The following is an 18161-nucleotide window of genomic DNA, read 5'->3' as shown; positions in this document are numbered from 1 at the left end:
GCCACACCGCTGGGGCTCGGGACACCTGAGGGCCACTGCCAGAGGCAACCCACACCTCCCCTCCTGCCCGAACCTCCGGAAACGGGCCCCAGGCTGTGTCCCACTTCCTCCCACCAGCAGTCACAGATAGGCTGGTTTTGTTGTTTTAGGCACTGGAGTTACGATGCCTTGCTGGCCCCACAGTCACCTGGAGCCGAGGGTCCGAGCAGCCACAGAGAACAAGTCTTGTGCTTTTGTATTATTCTTTATTTATTGGTCCTACCAACGCGACCCTTACCAGGCCCCCTGTTCCTATGTGCACTGGCTTTGCAGACACTCGTGCCGTTCACCCGCGTCCCGAGTTGAGAGCGACTGCTCCGTCCTAGTCCTTTTCCAGGCTCTGCCTTATTTCCTCAGAATCTGAAGGCATTTTTTGTTTGTTTGTTAGGGTCTATGTAAAGGTTCCTTGGCAGGAAAACATGCATATGATCTTAAAATAAAGACAACATTTCTGATACTAAGGTAATGCACAGAAAAAAAATACAGTACTCAGACATCATTGCAAATAAATACCCCATACAGATGAAGTCATCGTAAATGTAACATTGTTTCTTATGAACCAACACTGTAATAGAAGGTAAAAATAGGGGTCCCTATAACTAGGAATAAGAAATGCTTATTCCAGGAAACAGAATTCTTTTATTCTTGCTACTTAAATATTATTATAATTTGTCCTTTATTTTGGAGAAGGGAAGACACTTTCTTCCTCTGTGAGTACCAATTTCACCGTAAGCGCAGCCTCACTCAGCAAACCCGACAGGACACAGCCCTGGGTTGCTGAGGAGCTATACCGAGTTCTGTTTCCTGAAATGAACAGTGATTAGTTACACCAAGCCAGAGAACATAGAACGTCTCTTCCTCACAGCTGCGGAGAGTACTACGGCTAGCCCTCGCCCCAGCGCACGGGGCCGACAGCGCCGGCGCCCCTGCCTCCTGCTCTTCGCAAACATGGCATGCTGTTCGCACCGCCTGCTTAGCTTGTCCCCCAGGTCCATTTGGTTCCCAAAGCACACTCGATGCGTGTGTGTTCACGTTCCTTCTCTCAGCCCCTGAATTTGCAAGGATCTGCACGGTGAAGAATCACTGACTAACAGAATTTCGCACAATTGCTGTTTTCTTTCCCTCGATGAAGATGCCCAGGCTCAGGCACGAAGGTGTGCGCCCGTTCACACCTCTTGGTCCACCCTGGCCTGCAACACTCCCAACCAGCTCTTTGCTATCCATGTCAGAGCCGAAACTATGCTGGGACACCTCCCTTAACTGATGAAGGCACTACTGGCAATGATTACTAACAAAAAGGTGTTGAAATAGAACACCCTAAAAATCGACGACTGTAGGATTTTCTAAGTGTACCACAATTTGGCACAACAACCAGAGTAACAAAACAATTCCAATTTGGAATTTCACTGGAACAGTTGTATAAAATTCTGTTAATCAGTCATGCTTCACAATGTCCCAAAACCCAGAAGATTCTGGAATTTGTAGGTAATACTACTCACTCAATAATTTATCTTTTTGTTTTCAAGTGCCTATTACTGTTTAACCAGAGCAAAGGTCAAGTTTTCTTCTTGTTACATTGAACTATTCCTAAGAATAATAATAATACAATATGAAAAACCCCAGAATTGGAATACCCTGGATTTCTTAATGAACATGGCATTTAAAATCTGTAATTTCAAACATGAACCATAATGCCGTGTTAACATAAAAGGCTGCTGAACCACAGCGCGGACACGTATCGCTGAGCTCCTTGCCGGGTCGAGGCCTCCATCTAAACAGTCTAGAGCTACATGCTAGGAAAACACATCCATGCCACGTGCTGATGTCAGATCAACACGGCGGGAGCTAAGACGGAGCACTACAGGACCACGAGACAGACCACGGCATCTGAGACCGTCTCTATGGGAGGGATTAAGGAAGCAAATATAATATCAAAATATCAAAAGTGCACAGGTTGATCGGATAAAAAAAGGGCGTCTGTAGCAGGGAGCCCCGGTGCTGAGTGTTTCTAGCGGGTTTCTAAGCAAGCCTGGTGGCCGCTGTCCGAGCGGGTTCTTCAGCGCTGCACAGAGGCCTTCCAGGCAGCAGCTGGCGGCATTCTCAACATTAAAGCTTTTTTCTCTCTGCCATTAAACACTCAGGGAATGCTAACTTGGAAAGAACTGCAGTGGCATATCCAAACACGTTTCTAAGTGGACTTTTAGGCTGCCCTTCCTTCCTCGGCGTGGGCCCGCGGGAGGGGGAGGGGCTGCAGTGTGACAGGGCCGCGGCCGAGTCCTCCCGGCAGCTACTCTACAGCTGGAAACGGGAGAAAACAAGACAGCGTTAGAACCAGCACCGCTCAGATGACCGCCGCCCGGGCTGGGGCAGGACGTGGTGCATTAGTCGGCGGCAGAGAAGACCTGCGTGTGTTAGGAGGCGCCGCCAGCCCCACTGCCTCAGGGAGCACCTGCAAGCAGGAGAGCAGCGGCAAGAAGCGGCGGGCGGGCCGGCGGGCGGCCGGCCAGGGCCCCGGGAGACCTGCCTGCAGAGGGAGCGGCCCGGCCCCTCTTCGGCTGGGAGAGGGATCCGAGACCCAACAGCTCATCAGCAAAGCAGCCTGGTACTCGGGACTGGCACGGCCGGGCCCGCCATCCCCCTACTCTGGTTGTCTGCCAAGCCCACCGCGGTCTGTGCAGTGCCTGGAGTCTGCTGGGGACCGAGATGTGCCTGGGAAAGGAGGCGAGAGCTGTATCGGGGCAACATAAACCCCCCTGGGCATGGAGAGATCAGGCAAGGAGCCCTTCAGGGAAAAGACAGAAGCCTCGGGTCCTGCAGCCCCCAGGGAAACAGGAAGAGAAATACTGCAAAGGAACGTGGGACCTCAGGTGGCCGTGGACGCCAGCGCTGGGAACGGAGAGTCCTACAGCTGCCTATGCTGCCCGTGCCCACATCTGCAACTGCACTGATGAGGGGGACGCACCACCTGCGTGCGGAACAGGCCCCGGGCATGCGGGGCTCCCTCTCCACACTGGGCTGGGCTCTGGCTACAGAGTGGGAGTCCCTTGTCCCAGCCCATCCACTGGAGATTTCTAGAGCCCTGCTCTGGGGGTGTGTGATGATGAGCAGAGGCTGCAGAAACCTGCCACGAAGGCTGGCACACCCTAAGTACAAAACGATGGGCTTCCTGTGAGAACAGGGTTTGGCCAGGCACTTACGAAGTTTTTCTCAAGGAAAAACCCCAGGCCTTGGGCCTACCAATATGTCACCTCATAGGCCACCAGACGGGTGTGCAGATCTCAGAAGAGAGGCTGAGCTCTGGACCTCGCGAGCATGAGCTGTGCCCTGTGCATGCACGTGCCCAGACTGGAGGACGCAGGAGTCGGGGCTACTGTTTCTCTGGGCTTGGGGAGGGAACTGTGTCCTGAATGTGCTGTGCAGTGAGATGCCGCATAAACCACAAAGGAATTCTGTGAACTGTGCCAAGCTTGGCGCGGCCCCTGACGCTGCGCCTGGCACCGGGCCGGACCCGCTAATGCCGCTGCATTAGACACGTGCGGAGAACATGCAAGTTTCAATTCGGGTTCTGCTCCCCCTCCTCACCCCTGGCAGGGGCCAACGGCACACAGACCCTGGGAAGCCACATGTGTGCTAGGACACATCACTCGGACCCCCCCGACATCCCCTCCCCCACCAGGAGAGCAGCTGCTGTGAAGGGTGAGAACAGACACAAAGCTCACAGGGTCCAGGTGGAACAGCACGCCGCCTCGGCCACATCCTTCCCTCTGTGCATTAGTCACGGTTAAGACCAGCCTAGCACCGCGGTCCCACTGCTGCTGGGTTAGTGGAGGTGAAGCGGACAGGTGACGTGCGGCAGGGTAGCTGCAGCGGCGGCCCCGTGGCCCTAATCGCAGTAAATGTTATACTTCTCGCCACAGACCACCTGGGTGGTGAGCCCGGTGCCCTCGGCCCTGTCGCTGGCACAGGCACAGGAGTGACTTACGCTCGGGGTGCCCGGCTTGGCCTTGGAGGCGGCCTTGGCGCGGCCCCGCCGGGTCTGCTCGTGGTCCAGCTCGAGCAGCTCCAGCCGCTGGGTGAGCGCCAGCTTCTGCTGGATGGCCATGCGCAGCAGGGAGTTGAGAGTCTTCTTCTCGTCCTCCGCGGCCGCCAGCTGCCGCTGCATCTCGTCCAGCTGTGTGATGTACTCGTCACACCTGTGGGCGCGCCAGAGGCGAGAGCGTGGCTGCAGCGGCTGGCAGAGCACCGCGCGGCGCACGCGCAGTGGAGGCCCCACCCAGAGCGCAGAGGGCAAGGGGACTCAGAGCGGACTGCAAGGACACGCCTGCCTCTCAGAGGTTCGCTTCCTCTAGGAAGGGCTCCCCAGCTGGTTTTCAGTAACGGGAGATGGCGGCTGCTCTGCGAACTTCCAGAAGGCTAAGGGGCACCCGGCCCTCACAGGTAAACCCAGAGGCAGGACCTGCCTTGTTTCCGGATCACTGTGCACAGTAGGTGCTGAGTTAAGTCACCAGATGACCCACCAGAGTCTGGGAAAGGCACATATAAATGTGACCCTTCTTGCCATCTCCTTACCTGGGACCTATGTCCCCTCTCTCCGTGGAGCTGGGAGAGAAACACCCACTGCAGGTCTGTCCCTGAGGGAGGCAGTGGTGGGCAGGCCCATCCCTCACTCCCCCTGCCATGGCCCTCCCTCTTGCAATTCTGTGATCTCAGCTGCATTTGAGATGCCAAGTTGTTAAATGAAACTGATTACATGGGCTCGTCCCATCCCCGGTGCCTGCCCAAGACCAGCCCCTGTGGGTGGTGCAAACACCCAAAAGCAGGGCCCTGAGCAGCCTCCTGCTCTGACTTCCGGGGGAGGTGGATGGGTGCCTATGTCCACAGCTGGCTGCTCTCCCCAGCTTAATCCCTGGCCAGCAGGTCAGATGGGGCACCCCAGGACGTCACTGCCAGGCAGGGACACTTCCTTGTGAATCTACAAACTTCCTGTGGAGTTCTGGGGAGCTAACTATACTCGGTATCAGCCTCAGCCCGCACCCCCTTTTGACCTCGTGCCTCCAGCCCGGCCTCTGGGCCCTGGTCTCTCAGCCTCTGCTGCCAGCCCCGTCCTCTTGCGAGGGGAGTGCAGACGGCACTGCAGGTGACAGCCCTGTGGGCCTTCAGCAGCTGCAGGGGTGGAGCCCCCCGCAGGGCCTGACCCCGGGCCCCCTGGCAGGAGCCGTGGCAAGTACCTGGTGGCGAACATGGCGCGCAACGAGGAGAAGGTGGCCGCATCCTCCTTGAGGGCCTTCAGCTCGTTGCGCAGCTTCATCATGGTCTCGGTCACCATGGCCTTCTCGTTCTCGTACTTGCTCTTCAGATTGGCCAGGGCCACCTCAGCCGTCTGGGGGTCAGAAACACGAAGGGCAGGGGCTTGAGAAACACGGGTCCCTGCCGGAGGCCCAGGGAGGGGGGAGCCCCGCCCGCCCAGCCGCACACCTGCTTGTTGGCCTTGAGCACGGTGCGCAGCGTGGTGATCTGCTCCCGCTTGGTGCTCAGCAGGGACTTCAACTTGAGAATCTCCTCCATGAGCGCCTCCCGGTCCTTATCTGCAGCGGGGCCCAGCTCCTGGGAGGCCAGGCGCTGCCGCGACAGCTCTGTGGTGCGGTCCACGGCCGCTTGCAGGTGCCTGATCTGGTCGCGGATGATGGCGATCAGGTTGTAGATGTTCATGGGCTCCCGTCGCGGGTCACTCAGGGGCGAGGGCAGAGAGGGGCTGGGCGAGGGGCTGCTGTCCCCCGCGCCACCCTCTGTGGCAGGAGGCCCTTTGGGCAGGACGGGTGAGCGGCGCCCGCGGGCCTCGGGGCTGCAGCGGCCGGCGCCGGCCGGGCCCTCTCGGTAGTAGTCCAGCACAACGCGGGTGGGCGTCTCGTTGTTACACATGCACACGTGATGGTAGAGGTTGGCCAGCTCCTCGCTGAAGGTCACCAGCTCGTCCTGGGCCACGCTCAGGCTGCCCTGTGTCTCACCTGCAACATCACTCACCTTCTTCAGCTCCGCCTGCAGCCGGGCCAGCAGCTCGCGGTCCTGGCGGCTGGCCTTCTCCAGCAGGGAGACCTTCTCTGTGAGTGCCTGGCTCTCGGCCTCGTGCTGGCCCTTCTCCTCTGCGTACCGGGCCTCACCGGCCTCATGCTCACTGCGCAGGGCTTTCAGCTGCTCGCGGAGCTCACCTGCCTCCGCCAGGGCCACACGGTACTTGCAAGCCAGGATCTCAGGCCCATTGATGTCCACCTCGTAGTAGTCACCGTCCTCGTGGCTGTCACGCTCCTTCTCGCTGTCCAGGGCCGTCCGCCGCTCCTTGCCGGCCTGCAGGCGCCGCAGGGCGGTGAGGTTCTCTGTGAGGCGGCTCACCTCCTCATGCTGCTCCGACAGGGCTCCCCGCGCCTGCTCCAGCTGCTTCTGCGTGTCCTGCAGTGTGGTCAGCAGGCCCACCTTCTCCCGCTCCATCTGCAAGAGCACAGGAGGCCCGTCAGCAGCCCGCAGGACCCCCAGGACAGACCCAGTGATGACCCCGCCTGTGCCACAGCAATCGCCCTGCAGGTCTCTGTGACGTGGGCAATGCGGGTGCCATGTGTGGAGCCCTGAGGGGCCCTCCCAGCCTGGAAGCATGCGGAGCTGAGACGGCCCTCCTTGGAGATGTGTGCCAGCCAGGGGCGGGCCACGGTGCAGACGCCAGGAGACCTGACATGATGCAGCATGGGAGGCTGCACGTGGGCCCGTGAAAGGGCATGAGGGAACCCTGGACAGGGCCCAAACTGCCACCTCATCGCCAGGACCCTCCTCCTCAGGGCACCTCCCCTGCAACTCTGCACTGTCACTACAGCAACGACGGGGCCTTTACAGTAAACACCAGTAAGAGGGGACGCGCGCACCCCCAAGGCCCCGGCGCTGTGATGACCCCCGCCGCCCGCACCTGCATCAGCTGCTGCTTCAGCTTCTGGATCTCGGAGATGTTGAGCTCGCTGAGGAGGTCGGACACCAGGCTGGGGGAGGGTGGGGCGAGGCCGTCCTTGGAGGGCGTGGAGGTCCTGTTGTCTGGGGGCAGCTTGGCCAGGCCGCCATGCTCGAAGCCGTTGGCCAGGGCCTCGGTGTCGTCGCTGAGCTTGAGGCCGTCCAGGGAGACGTGCAGGTGGCTGGTGTAGAGGGAGTCGTTGATGCTCATGTAGTGGGACAGCTCCTTGCGCAGGCTGAGCTTCTGCTCTCGCTCTGTCTTCAGGGTCTCCAGCGCCTCCTCCAGCTGCCGCTCCGAGATCTCCTTGAGCCTGATGGCATCCTCCAGCTGGCTGTTGAGGTACTCGGTCTCCTCCTCCAGACGCTTGATCTCATGCTTGAGGCCTTCAAACTCCACCTGGAAAGACAGGGACGCTGTCCTGTGCCCATACGAGGGGGACATACTGGCGTGTGGCCACCGCAGCAAGGGCTGCTGGATGCTCAGGGGCTCTGGGTCCCATGCACCTGCTGCTGGCAGAGCCGGAGACACGACCGGACCCGGAACACATGCATCCCTGCTGCACGCGGGTCGGGTCACTTGAAACAGCAGCACACACACACTGGCTGGAAATTCCAGAGCTACTTCACGAACATGAATAGTTGGTTAAATATTCTAAGAAACCTAAAACACGCTATCAATGCCCATGCAAGGACCATCACTTCTAATCCTCTCTGCAAGCAAAAGCATGAGTACTGCCACAGAGGAGGGACATGCCGCAGCACGCCTGGCACCCAGACCTGGAGGCACCCCAGTGGGAGCAGCAGACAATCCGGTCACACGGACTGAAGCCGTGTCTGCGGGCAGACAAGGGAGGTTCCTGCAGAGGAGGCTACAGGGAATTTTTTTTTTTTAAGGTTTTATTTATTCATTAGACAGATAGAGATCACAAGTAGGCAGAGAGGCAGACAGAGAGGTAGAAGTAGGCTCCCTGCTGAGCAGAGAGCCCGATGTGGGGCTCGATCCCAGGACCCTGAGATCATGACCTGAGCCGAAGGCAGAGGCTTTAACCCACTGAGCCACCCAGGCGCCCCAGAGGCTACAGGGAATTTCTGAAAGTATTTACCATTCTGTTATATTGGTGCAAGAAATGAAGAACACAACCCAGGGGCAGGGAGGCTGGGGAGGGAACTGGACTCCACCATCTGCCTCAGTTTCCTTGTCTCAGGACACTTGTGCATGACCACTGATGTGCAGTGTCACAGCAGGCCTGCTGTTGACATACACACGTGAACCCAGGCCTTCCCACGCAAGATTCAAACATCCAGGGCGCTGAGCTTTGGGGTTGCTGAGAAAAGGTCCCCCAGCCCCACCCTGCAGAGCTGTAGTGCCTGGAGAGGTTGGCAGGTGTAGGCCTTCAGGGATCTCACGTGGGTGTTCTGTTACCAGTGGAGGTGACCCTCCTGACCCCATCACAGCCTGAGGTGACCCTGCCTGTTGTTGGGGTTGTCTGAGTGCAGAGATAAGAGTTCGGACCTCTCCCTACTGCTCCTCAGTGCCCATCATCCTACCCGGGAGGCTACTAGGGCCCGGGACCACACACAGACAGAGGAGCAGGCAAACTGCTGTGGGAGAGAGGGGCCTGGACACCCCGCCTCCTGGGGTTCGGGTGTCTCCTCTCCATCACCTTCTGTATTTTTGTCCCACTTTTGCTGACTGGGACACCTTGGCCAGGCCAGCAGTCAGCCAATACTACAGGCAGAGACCTCATTCTCATGGTCCAGGAGAAGCCAGGTCCTGGCCCCACACCCCTTAGTCCACAGCAATGTGCTGTGTGGCCCTGGGCTTGGCGATGGGAAAGAAGGCAGGGAACCGCCTGCAGACCACAGACCCGCGAAGCGAGGGGCAGGGGCTGCAGCCCGAACACTTGCCTGGTTCTGCCTGAGCACAGACACCTGCTTCTGCAGGCTGATGTTCTCCTCCTCCAGCTCCGAGTAGTCCTGCAGCAGGCGGGCCTCTCGGAACTTATACTCCTTGATGTCATCCCGCAGGCGGCCACGCTGCGTCTCCACGTTCTGGTTGATCTGCCAAGAGGAAGGTGAATGTGGGCAGCTGGCCACAGCTGGTCCCACTGGCTCTGGCAGCCACATAGCTGTGCCAGGACCTGGCTGGGTCCCTTGACCTCAGTCCCTGTGACATTCTGGGCTGTCCTGTATGTGATAGGACATTTCGTAGTTCCCTCCCACACTGTGACAACTAGAATGGTCTCCAGACGTCGCTGACATCCCTGGGGGCAGAAATGATCCCTAGACAAACTACCTCCCACCTGTCCCGTGTCCACACCCCAGGCGGCATCTTGTTCCTCGGGCCGGCGCCGCCCCCGGGCCCTCCCCTTTGCCTTCGCTCCTCGCGAACCGGCCTCTCCACCGTGCTGGGGCTTTGTAGACAAGACCCCAAGACTCCACGCAGGCACACGCGTGCCAGCAACGCTGGATGGGTGAGATGAAACAGGGCCAGAGAGCAGGAAGGAAAACGTGAAAGCAACAGACAGGGGGAGTCATCCGGTGTCGAGCACCTGACAACTCACTACATGAGTCTCCGGCAAAGTGACCCGAGGCGGTGGCCAAGAGCGACACCAGAACGAACACACAGCACGGGACAGGCTGAAGAAAAGCAAGACTCACCCAGAAAGCAAAACTCCTGTTGAACAGGCAAAAATATGCAAAATGATACGGTCCAAGCGGCAACGTGAGAAAACACTGTCACTCACTGGAGGCAGCTGGGAATCCCTGACAAAGCCCCACACAAGCTCCGCGCTCGCACAGCCCTTGGTTGCTGCCCTTGTTAACTGTCAGGGTTAACGTCTGTGGCAACGTGGAGAGGCCCCCACATCCACGCACTTGGGCAAACGCCCGTCCAGACGCCACCACGCTAGATACAGGTCAGAGTGACGCCTGATCAGCACACTCTGAGAGAAGCAGAGCACCCTCCACGACGGGCCTCCTCCCATCGGTTCCAAGCCCCAAAGAAAAGATTAGAATGCTCTGGAAAGAGGAATTTTGCCTCCAGACCCCTCAGACTCCAGCTGTAACCTCAGCCCTTCCCTGGGTGTCCAGCCACTGGCCCACCACCCTCACTCACCTGAGCTAAATCCTTACACGAAGCCAACCCTCTCCCCTGCTGTGCGGCGCTGGAGAGCCTCCCTACCGCCACAATCACGGACTCGTAAGAACCGTGACCGTGGGCCTGCCACGTCCACATGGCTACAGCATGCCGGGTGCTCCCCACTTGTGGCTCAGCCCACCCCGGCCTGCCGCACCTGCTCAGACCACCTGTCTGCTCCGTGGGGGTGGACACAGGAGGTGGCACGGGAAGCACAGTCCCGAGCAAGATCCGCTCCTCTTCTTCCACACAGGCTTTACTTAAAGCTCAATAACCACCTTCAAAACCCAAGGGCCCTGAGGTGGACAGAAACAGTAGATGGTGGCCGGGAGGAGGGGGTGCACAGGCCAGCCTGGGCTCCCAGACCCTCTGAGCCCCAAATCCTGAACTCCAGACTGCACGTGGAGGCCCTAGTGCACTGAAGGCACACACAGCCTGTGTCCTTGACTGACACAGAACTCCGTGGAACGTGCACGCGCCGCTGGGTTCCGTCTGCTCCAGGCAGCACGATCACCCCTGCCCAGAATTCCTCACTTCCCATGAACACCAGGCACATGCCTGCTCTGCGTCTCCAGAAATGCCCTGCCTACCCAGCCCTCTCTCACCTGGGGTGCAAGAGGTGCCCAAACACACGTGATATGACCTGACAAGGCCACCACTCAGGATGGAAGCCAGAGCCGGAACCCCGCAGCTACCTACCCTCTAGACTGCAGAAAGAGACACAAGGGGTAGCTCCCCCGACGGCCAGGACAACCTTCCCAACTCAGGGTGATGGGCCCACAGGGAGCCCATCCCATCTTGCTCTGTTGCTAAAAATGACAACACGGCCTCCCATCACCAGCACCTGGGCCGACAAAGGGCAGGGGGCCCCATGGGCGGAGAGGTCAGGGGCGCCAAGCTCACAGAGTGGCCCAGGACGCGTGCGGCAGGTGAGGGCACCGTCTGGGAATGCTACAGGATCCAGATGCCTGCAGCAGACACAGCACCTCTGCCCAGCACACACCCAACTCTGAGGGCTCCGACGAGCTGCAACTGGCCACCATGTGCTTTGGTTTTCCCCAAAGTAAGCATCTTTTCCCAGACAGCCTGTCGATGGCGGCCTTATGATGGGCACAGGCAGTAAACACGTGACCCTCTGCCCCGACGGTGCAGGCCGGCTGGAGAAGGTGGACGTGTGGGTTCCTCAGGTTCCTCATCAGCAAACCCTCTCCATGCCCCTCAGTGCCCCCAGCCTGTCAGCATGCTCCCACCTCAGCCCCCAGGGGCTCTGAGGAGAACTTGGGAGCAGATACTCCCCTTCATTGAGGAAGCCCTGAGGAGGCCCATAGGGAATGGCAGGCGGAACTTGCCCTGGACCAAACGGCTGTCCTCACACAGCCAGAGCAGCACCTTCCTGGCAGGAGGCACTGGTAGGTCAGGCCTTTGTCCTTCCAGCCAGGGCTGTGCCCACCCTCCCTGTCCACCCCAAGAAGGGAGGCACCCCAGGTGTGTGTGTGCATGTTGGGGGAGCGAGGGGTGGAGGGAGAGGAGGGGAGTCATGGCTGGGAGATGCCCTGCCTGGAAGGTTCCAGAGCAGTGGTGACGTCCTAGGTCCTGGGTCCTGCAGCCTGGGCCACAGCCGCAGGAGCTCCGGGTGGTGGGAGGAGGAGCCAGGAGTGAGAGGCAGGAAGGAGCATCAGGAGAGGGAACCGAGGAAGAAGCCTCACTTGGCCTGTGACAACCACACAAGCCGATCAGAGGGACACAAAGGGGTCTCACAGGTGGTGACTCTCTCCTGCAGGCGCTCAGCTGTACTTCCCTCTCCCTTCCTCCCAGTGGGTTCTAGGAAGGTGATAAGCGATGACCCAGGCTGGACCTGCTGTCTTGGGGCAAACAGAGTCCTGTGATGGGCCCAGCCCTGCAGCTCCTGCCGCGACAGCAAGTGTCCACAGCTGTGTCATACGCACAGCAGCCGAGGCGCCTGTGAGACTGACACCTTACTGGAGTTCCTAGGAAGCCCCATGCCAACAGCCGCCGTCACCAGAAGGGCCAGCTCTAAAAGGGGGTAGGCTGGGGTGGCAGGTGGGCCTGCCTGCGACCAGGAGCCACCTTCTCCCGGCTGGGCAAGGCCCCCTGAAGTGCCTGGGCAGGTTAAGTGTTCTCCGCGTGTAACGGCAGAGGCCAAGGCTCGGGTGAGCTTGCCCTGTGCAGGCTGTCCAGGAGACACCTGCCTCTCCACAGACAAGCCTTGCCCAACTGACCTCATCTCCTGGCGGGCTGCTGCACATCGTACCCTGCTCCCCAGGAGGACGAGCACTTCCTCATGGGACCCATTCCCTCAAGACCCACACAGGCCTCCCGGTCCTCCTCCTGTGTGGGGCTCCACCCCTGTGGCCTCTTCAACATACCCACGTCCCCTCCTCTTGCCTCTAGGCTATCTGCCCATGTGACAGTCCCATCTCCCAGACCCTGGGCTGGGGGCCACCCCACGCTGAAGACCCACCTGGCGCCTGACAAGGCTGCTCCTGCCCCTAGCACCCGACTGTGCTAGACGCCTCACCTTGTGACCAGACGCCTTGCTTCCTTCCAGCGGGCTCTGGGCGGCCCAACACCACCACAGCGGCAATCAAGCCTTTCCTGGCTTCTGCCCTGGGTGACAGGGAGCACAGGTGTCTGCTGTGACAACTCTGTCCTTTATTCTGCGGCCCTAGACACATGGGGTCCACCAGGGCAGCAAGGACAGGGCCTGCCACGACAAAGAGATGACCTGGCAGGGCGCCCCAGGGCAGATGAGGCTGACCCCTCACCAACCCAGTCCCACCTCTCAGGAAGGCCTCGGTGTGTGCACGAGACTGGACTCTGCCTCTAGCCAGCTGTGGTCATGCCCAACTCCCCGGGACTCTGCTGCTTCCTATGCAAAAATGAGGCTCAAGGTCACGTCCCAGGACAGATGCTAGCTGGGCCCACCCAGACAACAGCACAGAAGTCAGAGGTCAGGACCCCAGAGCTGCTCGTTGGTTTCGCCATCCATGAGACGAGCAAAGTACGTGGATGCCCACGGGCTCACCAAAAGGAGTTGTTCTGGGGCAGCTGAAGCTGTCCCATGAGCTAAGCACATCTGTTATACAGGTCACATGACAGAAGCTATTGGATGCCCCTGGAAAGTCGACACTGGGGGCTAGACACAAGCTGACTGTCTCGGGGGGTCTGGTCAAAGGACACACGGATGGCAGCAAGCCCAGGCACCAGGAGGGACAGCTATCGTCACGGAAGGGGTGTCCCCTGGGGTGACCCCGCACGACTTGCAGTGCATGTCCCACAAAAGCAGGTATGGGGCCGCACTTCTTGGGGATAGCGCTTGGTGTTGTGTTCCTGCGGTTCAGGCTCCTGAAGTGGGCCTGAGCCTCCCGTGCCAGCCTCTGGGAAGGGAGGAGACGCCACGTGCCCCCAGGATCAGCAGAAGAGTTCAGAACAGGGAACAGCCGGGGCTGGTGAGGGAGCGGATCCTGGTCTGAGCAGGGAGTAGTGGGGCTGACGGGGCAAGAAGCAGGGCCTTGAGAGGAAGAGGCGGCTGAGGGTGCGTGGGGTGGGGTGGGCAGGCCTCCTGAAGCACCAACAGGAAGAGCAGGAATCCCAGCCCCACCAAACCTGGTCTCACGAGGGACCAGCTGAGCTAATTTCCTGACGCACACAGCCAGGAGTCTGCAGGTCCCCAGGGTGTTCCAGACAGCCAGACAAGCCCTTCTGGAAGAGGAGGAGGGTGGAATGAGCCTGGCCAGCGGAGGGGCTGAGACTGCCTCAGTAATGTCAAACCCTGCTCCCATCCCAAGGCGGGTGATCCCGTGGGAGGAAGTGAGATCATGCACTCTGGCTCCACAACAGGATCCAAGCCAAGCTCCTCCCAGACCCACAAGCCTTGGTGACCTCTGACCCCAACCAGGGGCAGTGACTGCTCCCCCTGCTGCCAGATCCTGGGCTCTGTCCCAGAGCTCGCTGGAGTCCCCTCCTGGATCCGTGGGACCCTGACTGCTCCATACCCTCCCATCCGAAGCGTGAAACGGACAACCATCCGTCCCTCTGGTCACCTGTCACCCCTGAAGGAAACAGAGGGCAGACAGTGGGTCTCCCTGCGGCCCAGAACAAGGCCCCCTGCCCTTCTGGATGAGAACCCGGGGGTCCCGAGGCCATGGCCAGGACTCGCTCACACGGGGTCATGGCCACATGTGCTGGCCCTGTCGCTCGCCCACCCCATCATCGGTGGCACCAGACACTCGCCCCGACCCCACCAGGTGTGCCCGTCACCTCCTTCAGCTCCTGCGCCACGGACGCCAGGCGCTCGTTCTCCGACTGCGTGTTGGTGAGCACGTTCCGCAGCTGCTTCAGCTCGGTCTGCAGCTCCAGCACCTTGCGCACGTAGTACTGCTCCTTGGAGGCCGACTCCTGGATCAGACTCTCCTCCCGGCTCTCGCCGTCTGCCGCCACCTTCTTGTGGTTCGTGTGCGCCTGTCCAAATGCCTGTGCAGAGACCAGACGCTCGTAAGAGAGAGGTCGACGCTGGCCGGCCCTGTGGCAGGACACTCTGCTCACTCAAGTGCACACAAGCTGGACATCGGGGGAGGACGTGATGGGACATGGGGGGGGGGCTAGATGGGGGCCACTGGCCACTGGGGGGGTACTGGACACCTAAGGGCCACACAGGCTGCAGGTGGGAGTGACGGCGAAGAGGAGCTGGGAGGGGCTGATGGCCGAGGTGGGCTAGGCAGGGCAGGACGGACCCAGCACAGGGAGTGGCTGGGGGCCGAGAGAGACGAGGTGGAAATGGGGTGCGCAGCAGAACAGCCCCTTTTGGGAGTCAGGCTGCTGACCCAGGGCCCAGGCAGGGGACTCCTACCCTAGTACCAGGGCAGGTCTGAGGCCCCCAACAGCACCCCTCTGCCCCACTCCAGATGGGAGAAACTGAGGCTCAGGGAGGCACCCTTCCCCTGCCTGATCTTGAGCACTCTATTCACCTATCCTGAGAGGCCACGGAGACCAGGGAGGCTTGGGAGGGTGTGAGACCAGGCCAGGGCCTAGTGATGGCACAGGACCATGAACCAGGATACTCAGAACCAGTCAACAGACTAGGACTGGGGCAAAGAGCAGAAAGTACCAGACAGAGGGGAGAGGGCACTGCCACCCCAACTGTGAGATCCAGGGAGGGCTCTGGGCTGCAATAGGCAGGGGGCCCTGCCCCCAGGCTCAGGGAGGAGCCCTCAAAGGGGAGCACAACCTGGCATGGTAGAGCCGACCCAGTCCACAGCCTCGGTCCTGAGCTGGTTGTGGCCCCCACCCAGTGCCTCCGTCCAGCTCTGGACAGCCCCAGTCCTCAGGACACAAATCCCAGGGGCCTGTGTATGTCCCCCGCAGCGGCCCCCTTCCCAGTGGCCACGCTCTGCAGATTCTCTATAGGGCTCCCGGCTCACAGAAGAAAAACAAAATCCAGGGAGAGCTACCAAAGAAGGAGTTGATGTGTTTATTTCTTGCAGAGAAACAAGGGCATTTTTACTATTTGCTATTTGATAGGAAGTCCAGGAACTCTGAGAAAACAATTGGGACAATATGCATAAAGATAAGGGTGTTACTGAGCAGGATCCTTTCTGATATAAAAAAATCAAGGGACGCCTGGGCGGCTTAGTCAGCTGAGCAGCTGAGCGGCTGCCTTCCCACTGGAGTTGTGATCCTGGGGCCCACAATTGAGCCCCACATGGGGAATCCTTGCTCAGCAGGGAGCCTGCTTCTCCTTCTCTCACTCCCCCTGCTTGTGCTCACTCTCTCTGATTTAAAAACAGATAAACAGGGGCGCCTGGGTGGCTCAGTGGATTAAGCCTCTGCCTTCGGCCCGGGTCATGATCTCAGGGTCCTGGGATGGAGCCCCGCGTCGGGCTCTCTGCTCCACAAGGAAGCCTGCTTCTCCCTCTCTCTCTGCCTGCCTCTCTGCCTGCTTGTGATCTCTGCCTGTCAAATAAATAAATAAAATCTTAAAAAAAATAAAAAATAAAAACAGATAAATGAAAAAATATTGAAAAAAAAAATCAAAACGTAGAAAGCCGTGGTGGACGGGTAGATGACGTGGGGTCTCCCCTTCCCAAGGACGGCTCCTGCTCTTCTGCCCCCAGCTGCCAGCATGGCCCACTCTGTGAAAACCCGTTTCCTTTCAAACCACGTCGGCTCAGCTCTAATTCCCGATGCTGTCCTCCTCTGTCCCCGGCCCAAATGAAAGACCAAACAGAGCCCAGATTCATGCCTACACAGGGCCCGGCCCAACCGGTGGCGGTGCGGACTGCCAGCTGCACACCAGCCTGGGGTGTGCCAGACCCCGCCAGGCTTCTGGAGGCACAGGAAGGACCCAACCCATGAGGCAGGTGCCCTGAATGAGAGCTGTATCTCCAAGCCTCCAGGCCAGCCTGACTGGGCGACCAGAGTACAACACACTTCTGAACCCCAAGCTGGAGTGTAGACGTCTCACTAGGCAGTGGGTCAACCACCAGAGGCTGTCCCAAGGTGAGACAGCTAAATGTTGTGACGCACACAGGTGTGTGCACACACACGTCCAGGCCTGCCAGGCTCAGCTCAAATCTGCACCTCCGCCCAGGCCCCAGCCCAGCCCTCAAGCACTGAGACAACAGAGCTGGAGATTTAAACATCCTGCTGAGCTAATAAAACAGTCACAGGCACTGATCTGGCTCCTGTGAGCAAAAGTTACCATTAACAGGGAACTTTATGTGACTAAGCACCAGAGAGTGAGGGGCAGGGTTCAGGTGAGCTCCGTGACAGCCCTCGTCCCCCCACAAAAGGACCTCTGGGTGTGGCACCAAAAGACAGACAATGGTGGGCATGCTGGCAGACCTTTGGGGAGGGGCGGTGCTGCAAGGTGGTGGACAAAGCAGAAGTGGCAGATGGCAGGCAAAGGCACAACTGGTGCAAACCCGTGAGAGAGCCACTGGCAGCCAACAGGAGGAGGTGGGGGTTGGAGGCAAAGACACGGAGCCCGTAAGTGCTCTCTGGTCCTGACCAACAAAGCTGATGGGCACAACCTGAAGGCATCAAAGTATGTCCCAGAACAAAGCCTGGGAACCCACACAGGAATTAACAGCACCAGTTCCCAACGCCGTAAAAGGGAAACCAGTCCACCACAATAGGGAGAGCTCACCGTCACTGGGAGAGGAGCTCACCATTGCCAAGGTGAGAGCCAGGAGACTGATTTCCACGGGTTCAGGATACAGACCAGACCCTGATCACATCAACAGCGACCCAGAAGACTTGCAAGATGGAAGTACAGAAACTGACGTGAGTGGGGCAACAGGTGGGCTTAGCAGCCGGCACAATGTGGAAGACTAATAAGCTTGAAGCAGCAACACCAAGACTACCCAAAATAAAACACAGGGAAAAAAAAGACTGAAAAACCAGAGAGCTCAGAGTGAGCTGTGGGTCAAACAGAGAAACCAGAGTCCCAGGGAAGAGAAAGGGTGAGGATAAATAAGTCCTTGAAAAATCATAATGGCTCAAGAATTTCCAAATTTGATGGAAACTATAGACCTACAGACGGTAGCAGCTCATCCACCCCGGAGCACAAGATGAGAGAAACTAACCAAGGGTACCACAAAACTGCCTAAAACCAGCGAGGGAAAGGACACGCTAAAATCACCCAGAGAAAAGCAGCAAGTACAAGATGACAGCAGATTTCTCTGATGGGCCAGAAGACAGTGGAACCACCTCGAGAAACCACCTCAAGAAAGCAAAACAAAGCAAACCTATTAACGAGGGGGCTACACCCAGTGAAAACCCCAGAAAGGGAGTTCAGACAGACAAGAGCTGAAAGAATTTACCACCTGCACACCAGACATTAAATAAAATCGCTCAGGCAGAAGATAAACAGTACCAGATGGAAATTTAGATTTAGAAGGAGGAGCAAAAAGCACCAGAAATGATAATCATAGAATAAATATAAGACTTGCTTTATTGTTAAAAACCCTTTAAG

General features: G+C 58.7%; 1 protein-coding gene across 2 annotated transcripts in view; it reads right to left on the bottom strand.

The window, feature by feature from the left end:
* Positions 1-228: 228 nt before the first annotated feature.
* Positions 229-18161, bottom strand: part of BICD2 (BICD cargo adaptor 2) — a 42396-nt gene continuing 24463 nt past the window's right edge. The window contains exons 2-8 of one of the 2 annotated variants that reach the window (XM_004766137.2): positions 14447-14659; positions 8935-9087; positions 6989-7423; positions 5515-6522; positions 5268-5419; positions 4022-4232; positions 229-2337 (exon numbers count right to left, since the gene is read on the bottom strand). In XM_004766137.2, the coding sequence (XP_004766194.1) occupies positions 2332-2337; positions 4022-4232; positions 5268-5419; positions 5515-6522; positions 6989-7423; positions 8935-9087; positions 14447-14659 (2178 nt within the window). In that variant the 3' untranslated portion in view covers positions 229-2331. Of the gene's footprint in view, positions 4233-5267; positions 5420-5514; positions 6523-6988; positions 7424-8934; positions 9088-14446; positions 14660-18161 lie in introns of both variants that reach the window. The other variant, XM_004766136.3, reaches the window with a different exon arrangement.

This window comes from Mustela putorius, unplaced genomic scaffold (genome assembly GCF_011764305.1).
Source record: "Mustela putorius furo isolate JIRA1106 unplaced genomic scaffold, ASM1176430v1.1 tig00003854_pilon_pilon_pilon, whole genome shotgun sequence".
Lineage (NCBI taxonomy): Eukaryota > Metazoa > Chordata > Mammalia > Carnivora > Mustelidae > Mustela > Mustela putorius.
Note: the sequence above shows the minus strand (reverse complement) of the source record. Positions and strands in the feature narration are given on the sequence as shown.